Source organism: Penaeus japonicus, unplaced genomic scaffold (assembly GCF_977035675.1).
Source record: "Penaeus japonicus unplaced genomic scaffold, GWHDUDI00000001_assembly GWHDUDI00000035, whole genome shotgun sequence".
In the NCBI taxonomy this organism is placed as follows: Eukaryota; Metazoa; Arthropoda; class Malacostraca; order Decapoda; family Penaeidae; genus Penaeus; species Penaeus japonicus.
The window spans coordinates 25521358-25529616 of record NW_028234437.1 but is presented as its reverse complement, the minus strand read 5'-3'; the positions used below and the strand labels follow the sequence as shown (position 1 = coordinate 25529616).

The window sequence follows — 8259 nt, the reverse complement described above, 5'->3', positions numbered from 1 at the left end:
CTAACCACCCCCATCCTCCCATCCCCCCTCCCCCATCCCCCATCCCCCCTGTCACGAGCGATAGGTCAGATTATTTGTTGGGAGGTAGTTAGGGGGTATGATGCGTAGGGAGCCGGCTGTAGCAGGGCAGGGCTAAGCTGGGGAGCCTCTCGTATTGTCACTCCTTTTGAGAAGAGCAAAGAGGAGGGAATCGGGGAGGGGGAGGCGGGGGTGGGGTTGGGGTTGGGGAGGAAGAAGCGGTGCGGATGGGGAGGGGGAGGCGGGGGGATGATGGAGAGAGCGAGAGAGAGAGAGAGAGTGAGTGAGAGAGTGAGTGAGTGAGAGAGAAACCAAAACACACAATATTTCAGGATAATGAAAACAGAGAGAGAGAGAGAGAGAGAGAGAGAGAGAGAGAGAGAGAGAGAGAGAGAGAGAGAGAGAGAGAGAGAGAGAGAGAGAGAGAGAGAGAGAGAGAGAGAGAGAGAGAGAGAAACCAAAACACACAAGATTGCAGAATAATGAAAACAGAATGAGAGAAAGACGAGAGAAGAAGGGAGCGTAATACTAAACGCATAACAAAAGAAACACGTGTTCTTGTAGAGATTGTCCTTCCTGCCCCCTTCAACAAGCCTCCCCTCCCCTCCCTTCCTTCTTTCCTTTCTTCCTTTCTTCTTCCCCTCCTCTCTCCTCCCCTTCCCTCCCTTCCCCTCCCCTTCCCTCCCTTACCCTCCTTTCCCCTCCTTCCTCCCCTCCTCTCTCCTCCCTTCTCCTTCCTCCTCCTCCCTTCTCCCCTCCCCTCCTTCCTCCTTTCCCCTCCCTTCCCCTCCTTCCTCCTCCCCTCCCCTCCCCTCCCCTCCCCTCCCCTCCCCAGCATCGTCGGTTCTCTGATTTGTCGTGGCACTTGATTACCGACCAGTGATTAGTGCCAGGTGTCAGTGGCACCGCTCTCCTCTTTTATTCTTCTTGATGAGGATAATGATATTACTATTGCTATTGCTATTTGTTTATCTTTTCTTCCTATTATTTTCTTATTTTCTTTCAATATCCTGCCTCTCTGCTTATCCTTATCCTTATCCTAGTTTTCTTCTGCTTCGTCCAACTCCTCTTCTTGATCCTTCATGCTCTCTCCCTCCTCCTCCTCCTCCTCCTCCTCCTCCTCCTCCTCCTCCTCGTACTCTTCCTCCTCCTCGTACTCTTCCTCCTCCTCCTCCTCCTCCTCCTTCTCCTCCTACCCTTCTTCCTCCTTCTCCTCGTATTCTTTCTTCTCTTCCTCCTCGTAGTCTTTCTCTTCTTCCTCTTCTTCCTCCCCCTCACCCACTGTTTTTTTCCCCCCTTTTTCACCATCCTCTACTCCTCCTCCTCCTCTCCTCCCTCCTCCTCCTCCTTTCTCTTCCCCATCACCCTTCTCCTCCCCCTCCCCCTACTCCTCCCTTCTCCCATGCTTCTGTTCCTCCTCCTCCCTGTTCCCACCCCTCCCTACCTCCGTTACCTCCTTCCTCCCCCTCCTCCTCCTTCTCTCCTCCTTCTCCTCCCCCTCACTTCCTCCTCCCCCTCTCCTCCGCCTCTCCCTCTTCTTCCTCATCCTCCTCCCACTTCCTCCTCCTTCCTCCTCCCCTTTCTCCTCATTCCTCGCACTCTTCCTCTCTCTCATACCTCCCCCTCTTCCTCCTACTCATATTCTCTCCCTCCGCCTCCTCCTCTCCTCGCTCCGTCCTCCTCCTACCTCCCCGTACTCTTCCGCCGCTCGTCGCTTCTCCTCTTCCTCCTCCTCCTCCTTCTCCTCCTACCCTTCCTCCTCCTTCTCCTCGTCTTCTTTCTTCTCTTCCTCCTCGTAGTCTTTCTCTTCTTCCTCTTCTTCCTCCCCCTCCCCCTGTTCCTCCCCCTCCTCCTCCTCCTCCTCCTCCTCCTCCTCCTCCTCCTCCTCCTCCTTCTCTTCCCCCTCCCCCTTCTCCTCCCCCTCCCCCTCCTCCTCCCCCTTCTCCCCCTGCTTCTGTTCCTCCTCCTCCTGTTCCCCCCCCCTCCCTCCTCCGTACTCCTTCCTCCCCCTCCTCCTCCTTCTCCTCCTCCTTCCTCCTCCCCCTCTTCCTCCTCCCCCTCTTCCTCCTCCTCCTCCCCCTCTTCCTCCTCCTCCTCCCACTCTTCCTCCTCCTTCCTCCTCCCCCTCTTCCTCCTCCTTCCTCCTCCCCCTCTTCCTCCTCTCTCCTCCTCCCCCTCTTCCTCCTCCTCCTCCTCCTCCTCCTCCTCCTCCTCCTCCTCCTCCCTGCCCATCCGTCACATATATCAACCTAGTCTGTCTCTCTTTGCGTCTGATTAGAAAACTTTATCTCCTGATCGTAATCCTGGGAACACCGTGATTGAATATTTCATTTATCGCTCCTCTCTCTCTCTCTCTCTCTCTCTCTCTCTCTCTCTCTCTCTCTCTCTCTCTCTCTCTCTCTCTCTCTCTCTCTCTCTCTTACTCTCTCTTACTCTCTCTTACTCTCTCTCTCTCTTTCTCTTCCTCTTCCTCTTCCTCTTCCTCTCTCCTTCTCTCTCTCATTACTCACTCATTCACTTACTCCTAGTCCTCTCGCTCCTTCCCCCTCCCTCCCCCCTCCTCCCCCCTCCTCCCCCCTCCTCCCTCCCCCCGCGTCCATCTCAAGGCCGAGGGGACAAGGGCGTCGCGATCAATCAATGCCAGCGACAAGAACGGCGGCAGTTTCGCCGGTCGCCCGGAAAGAGCAGGTCGCCGCCGGTCGCCCGCCCGCCCGCCCGCTCACCCGCTCTCGGTCGAAGCTTAGTATCGATGCGATGGGCGCGTGTTGCAGGCTCTCCCTTGTGAATAATTCGCTGCTGCTCACGCTCTCGCACGCACGCACGCAAGCTGATCAATCTCTTCGACACAATTTTTTTTTTATTGAGAGAAAGAGAGAGAGAGGGAGAGAGAGAGAGAGAGAGAGAGAGAGAGAGAGAGAGAGAGAGAGAGAGAGAGAGAGAGAGAAAGAGAGAGAGAGAAAGATGTATGCATAAGTAAAGAGAGACAGAAGGATGTATGTATTCGGGCGAGCTAAGGACGGAGAAAGCATGTAAGTAAATATGTAAGTACGTAAGTGAGAGGAAAGTAGACAGACAGACAGAAATAGGAGTGTGAGTGAGAGAGAGAGCGAGAGAGCGAGAGCGAGAGAAAGAGAGAGAGAGAGAGAGAGAGCAAGAGCGAGAGAGAGAGAGAGAGCAAGAGCGAGAGAGAGAGACGAGAGAACATAGAAGAGAGAAGAGAGAAAGAGGCAGAGAGGCGCGTTAGAGATAAAGGGAGTCATGTGTTCAGAGATGGAGCGAGCGCTGATGGAGAGGAGTGGCTTCTAGACCTGGATTTATCCCAAGTGGAGTCGTCAATGACCCAAGAATAGCGGTGGGAACGTGCGGGGTGAGTCGCAGCGTTCAAGGTCAACGCGGAGACGAGGTCGGCAAGGGGAGGTGCGGTAGGGAGGGGGTGTGGGTGTGGGGCAGGGAGGGGGAGGGGGAGGGGGGTGAGCGATTTGGATTAGTGAAGGTCAGGGAGGGACGGGGGAGGGAAGGAGGGAGGGAGGGAGGGAAGGGCTATGGGAAGGAGGGAAGGGCGATGGGTCGGAGGTGGGGGGAGGGGGGTAGAAGGGGAAGGCACCGTACAATGACAACACGGGGTTTTGGCACCTCCAAGCGGCTGTGATTTTGGCACCATGGCACCTTTGTTAGCGCAGAGGGAGGTCGGGAACTTATAGTCCGTTACAGACATTTATGTATGAATTGCCTTTGTTGTGAGAGCGAGAGAGCGAGAAAGAGAAAGAGAGAAATAGAGAGAGAGAGAGAGAGAGAGAGAGAGAGAGAGAGAGAGAGAGAGAGAGAGAGAGAGAGAGAGAGAGAGAGAGAGAGAGAGAGAGAGTCAGTCATTCGGTCAGTCAGTCAATTAATCAATCAACTTGTGCTTTCCATTTCGGAGTAGTCGATTTAAAATGTTTTTATAAGTACGTCCTTGCGCTCCTGTGTCGGGGGTTGTGGGGGGGGGGGATGTACAATATCTCTGGTATCAAAACTCGACGTGTTGACATTACTCTTCCATGCGCTCGCCCTTATCAGTAGCATACAGTCCGCGTTTTTTTTTCTTTTTTCATTATCCTTTTTTCATCATACATCCTCTACTACTACTACTACTACTACTACTACTACTACTACTACTACTACTACTACTACGACTACTACTACTACTACTATAAAAGTGTTGATTTTTGTGTGGTTCTGTGAATTTGGTCTGAAATGTAACGGGTGATAGGGGATGAAAGTATGTTTGTAATCATCATGTTTATATTATTTTTATCACTAACAGATGTAAGATGTAAGTCACATTGTTGTTATTATTTTTTTCTTGTTGTTATTGTTACTATTATTGTTGTTATTGTTATCGATATTATCACTATCATGTCATCGTTTTTATCTTTAGCTTCAACTTCTTCATCTTCACCACCTTTATCCTGATATTTATCTTCATCTTCGTTATCTTTATCTTTATATATTTCTTCATCTTCATCTTCACTCCGTCATCTTCACCGTCATCATCATCATCACTCATTATCATCATCATCATCATCACTCATTATCATCATCATCACTATCATCATCATCATCATCATCACTCATTATCATCATCATCATCATCATCATCATCATTACCATCGTCACATCCCCCGTCATGCTCATTAGTTACAGCCACCCACCACCTTCATCATCATCATTATCATTAATTACAACCATTAATTAAACCTGCAATACCTCTTCCTCTATTAACAAACTCAAAAATTAATCACCTTCCGGATCTCACGTTCGCACCTCATTAAGAGACCCCCCCCTCTCCTTCCCACCCCACCCCCCAGCAATCAAGCACGTCCGACCTCCTTATCTTCTTCTTCCTCCTCCTCCTCTCTCCTCTCCTCTCTCATAATCGTCCTCATAATCGTCTTTGCTTCTCATAATGGTGACCCCCTCCCCTCCCTTCCCCTCCCCCACTCCCCCCCTCCATTAACTAATCATTTGCAACCACTTAGCGAATCGCCGTAATTAACCCTTTCCTCCTCCTTACTGTGTCTTTCCTTCTTTCTTCTTATTTTTTTTGTTTTTCTTCTATTTCATGTTCTTCCTCATGTTCGCATTCATGTTCTCCTCCTTAACGTTGTGCTTCCACATGTTCTCCTTCCTCACATTCTTCCTACCTATACTCATCCCCTCATACTCTCCCTCCTCATACTCTCCCTCATCATAACCTCCCTCCTTATACTCTCCCTCTTCATACTCACCCTCCCCATACTCACCCTCCCCATACTCTCCCTCCTCATACTCACCCTCATCATACTCTCCCTCATCATAACCTCCCTCCCCACGCTATCTCTCCCTCATCATACTCTCCCTCCCCACACTCTTCCTCCTGATGTTCTCCCTCCTGACGGTCTCTCTCCTCCTCCCTCCTCAGAACACGGCGTGCTTGGACGACTTCGAGCGCATCAAGACCCTGGGCACCGGGTCCTTCGGGAGGGTGATGCTGGTCCAGCACAAGTCCACCAAGGAGTATTACGCCATGAAGATACTCGACAAACAGAAGGTGAGGAACGGAGTTTTTTACTCTATTTGATTATTTTATTTATTTATTATTATTTTTTTGTCGTTTTCTGATGACGATGGTGGTGGTGGTGATTGTCCAAGTGAAAAGAAAAAAAAAGGAGATGGTGGTTGAGGTTTTGGTTTTGTTTTGTTTTGTTTTGGTTGTTTCTTATTTATGAAGGATTATCAAGAGGAGGATTAATGTAAGTAGATTGGTTAAAAAAACAAGGTAATGGTAATTGTGATTATGAGGATGAGAAGGCATGAGGACTTTGGCGTTTTGTCTCCGCTAGAGGTTAGTCACCGCCACGTCTGTTTGCAAGTTGGCATGACTTGTCGATATCGTCTTTGTGAGGATTATTTGTGACCACATAGTCCAGAAAAAGTGTTGGCAAAATTTTCGAGAATTGTATTTCACGCGCACGCGGTTGGTGCATAATTTCGGTCCTGTGTTCTTACGTGGTCGACGCAGACCTTTAGTTTTAGTGTTTTTATTTTTTGTACCTTTTTTGGAACAACTTTGAATACTGCAAAAGATCGCTAGTCAATATTTTTTTCCCGCTAATATTTTATCGGATGGATACAGAGGTCGTAATTGTAATTCAGTTTATTGTATTTCGATTTTGTAGTAGTTCTATGTTTGCATTATTATCTGGAAAAAATCACACGCACACAAACACACGCACGCACGAACGCACACACACACGCACACGCACACACTCGTGCCCAACTCTCACACTTAACACTTCCACCTGCAACCTGCAACCTGCATGTAGTGCAAACACAATCGCACGTCATGCGACCCCGCCACCGCAACACCCAAGACGACCCAGAGGCGCGCGCGTGCAGTGGTCAGCCTTTGCAGGTGTAGTGACGTCAGAGGCCACGTGACCCCGCAGCGCTGTGGTCAGGCTGTGGGAGCGGGTCGCCACAGGAAGAGCGTCGCCACAGTAACCGCATGCAGCCTCCTAGCCCGCGGGTGGGCTCGTCTTCCTTATCGCTCACAGGAACCTCTTTGTTGGAGTTGGAGGCGAGGGGTGGGGTTGGGTGGGCTGGGCTGGGGGGAGGGGGTAGAGATGTTTTTTTGTTTGTTTTGTTATTGTTTGTTTTTGTTGTTATTCATGGTCTTGTTCGTCTGGCTGCGATTTCAAAATTGAGAAGGGAGGCGGTTTGGAAAGAGCAATAGGGCTTTCTTAAAACCTACTCCCTTCCCTCTTCCCCTCTCCTCCCTCTCCCTCTTCATCTCTCCTCCCTTTCCTTCCCCTCCTCCGTCATCTCTCTCTCCTCCTTCACCTTTCCTCCCCTTTCCTCCCCTTTCCTCCCTCTCCTCCCTCTCCTTCCTTACCTCTCCTCCGTCTCCTCTCTCGCCTTCCTCACTTTTCCTCCCTCTCCTTCCTCTCCTTCCCTACCTCTCCTCCTCTCCTCCCTCTCCTTCCTCTCCTTCCTCACCTCTCTTCCCCTCTCCTCCCTCTCCTTCCTCACCTCTCTTCCCCTCTCCTCCCTCTCCTCCACCTCCTCATTCCTCCCAACTTATCACAACTTTACGAAGAACTATGACATCAAAAATCCTAAATATAATAGCCTACCTACGCCTCATAGTGCTTGCTAACATGTGATGACAAGCCCGTGTGCCTGAGCCAAGGAATGCATTGAAGCAAGCAAAAAAGCTAAAGATATAAAAGGCCTTAGTAGGGGAGGGGGTAGGGATAGGTACGGGGGGATGGGGATGGGGATAGGGATAGGGATAGGGAGCCAAGTGTGAGCAGGTGCGTCGGCAGGTAATGTTGTTTTTGTCTCAACTTGGGATGCGGGGGACGCCGGAGGAGAGGGAGGGAGGGGGGCTGGGGATGGGGGGGAGGCAGGGAAGGAGTGGGTGGAGGGGGGGGAGGCAGGGGAGGGGGGAGGAGGGGGAGGCAGGGAAGGAAGGGAAGGAGCGGGAGTTGGGGAGGGAGAGAGGGGGGATTAAGAGGAGGAAGAAGAGAGGGAAAGGGTGAAAAGGGTTGGGATAAGGGTGATGGTTGCGGGTTTCTGCTGTCGTCCACGTGCTCCGAAAATACTTGTGGGACGTGTCCTTTGCCAGACCCCGTCCCTTCTTCCTTCTCCCCTTCCCCGCTCCCTTTCACCCTTTTCTCTTCTCTCTCATTCTCTATCTGTCTTTCTTTCTTTCTCTCTTTCTTTTTATCTTTCTCTCGTTCTCTTTTTCTTTTTCTATTTCTCTTCTTCTCTCTTTTTCTTTCCTTTTCTCTTTCTGTTTCTGTTTCTCTTTCTCTCACTTTTCTTTCACTTCCTCCCTCCTTCCTCCTCCCTCCTTCCTCCCTCCCTCCCTCCCTCCCTCCTTCCCTCCTTCCTCCCTCCCCCCTTCTTCCTCCCTCCTCCCTCCCTCCCTCCTTCCTCTCTCCCTCATTTCTTCCTTCCTCCTCCTTCCTTCCTCCTTCCTCCTTCCTTTATTCACTACCTTCCGCCTTCATCCTTCTTCTCCATCCAAAACGCAATCCCAGGATACACACGCGCGCCGAGGGGCAGATGAGTAAACAACAATATAGCGTCATTCAGATCAACATTCCCCAGCATCCGAGGGTCTTGGAGAAGATGCTGCCACGCTGTCCTACGGGAGATTACATCAGAATTACGTCTTCGCCTTGGGTCGTGTACCGTATATCTCTTTGTCCCCTT

The 8259-nt window shown here is 50.8% G+C and overlaps 1 protein-coding gene across 1 annotated transcript in view; it reads left to right on the top strand.

Annotated features, from left to right (window-relative positions):
• The window catches only part of Pka-C1 (Protein kinase, cAMP-dependent, catalytic subunit 1), a gene marked incomplete in the record, with an annotated part of 639821 nt that overhangs the window by 608609 nt on the left and 22953 nt on the right, over positions 1–8259 (top strand). Inside the window, 1 exon segment of the mRNA XM_086531135.1 lies at positions 5459–5587. Within this exon segment, the coding sequence (XP_086387261.1) occupies positions 5459–5587 (129 nt within the window).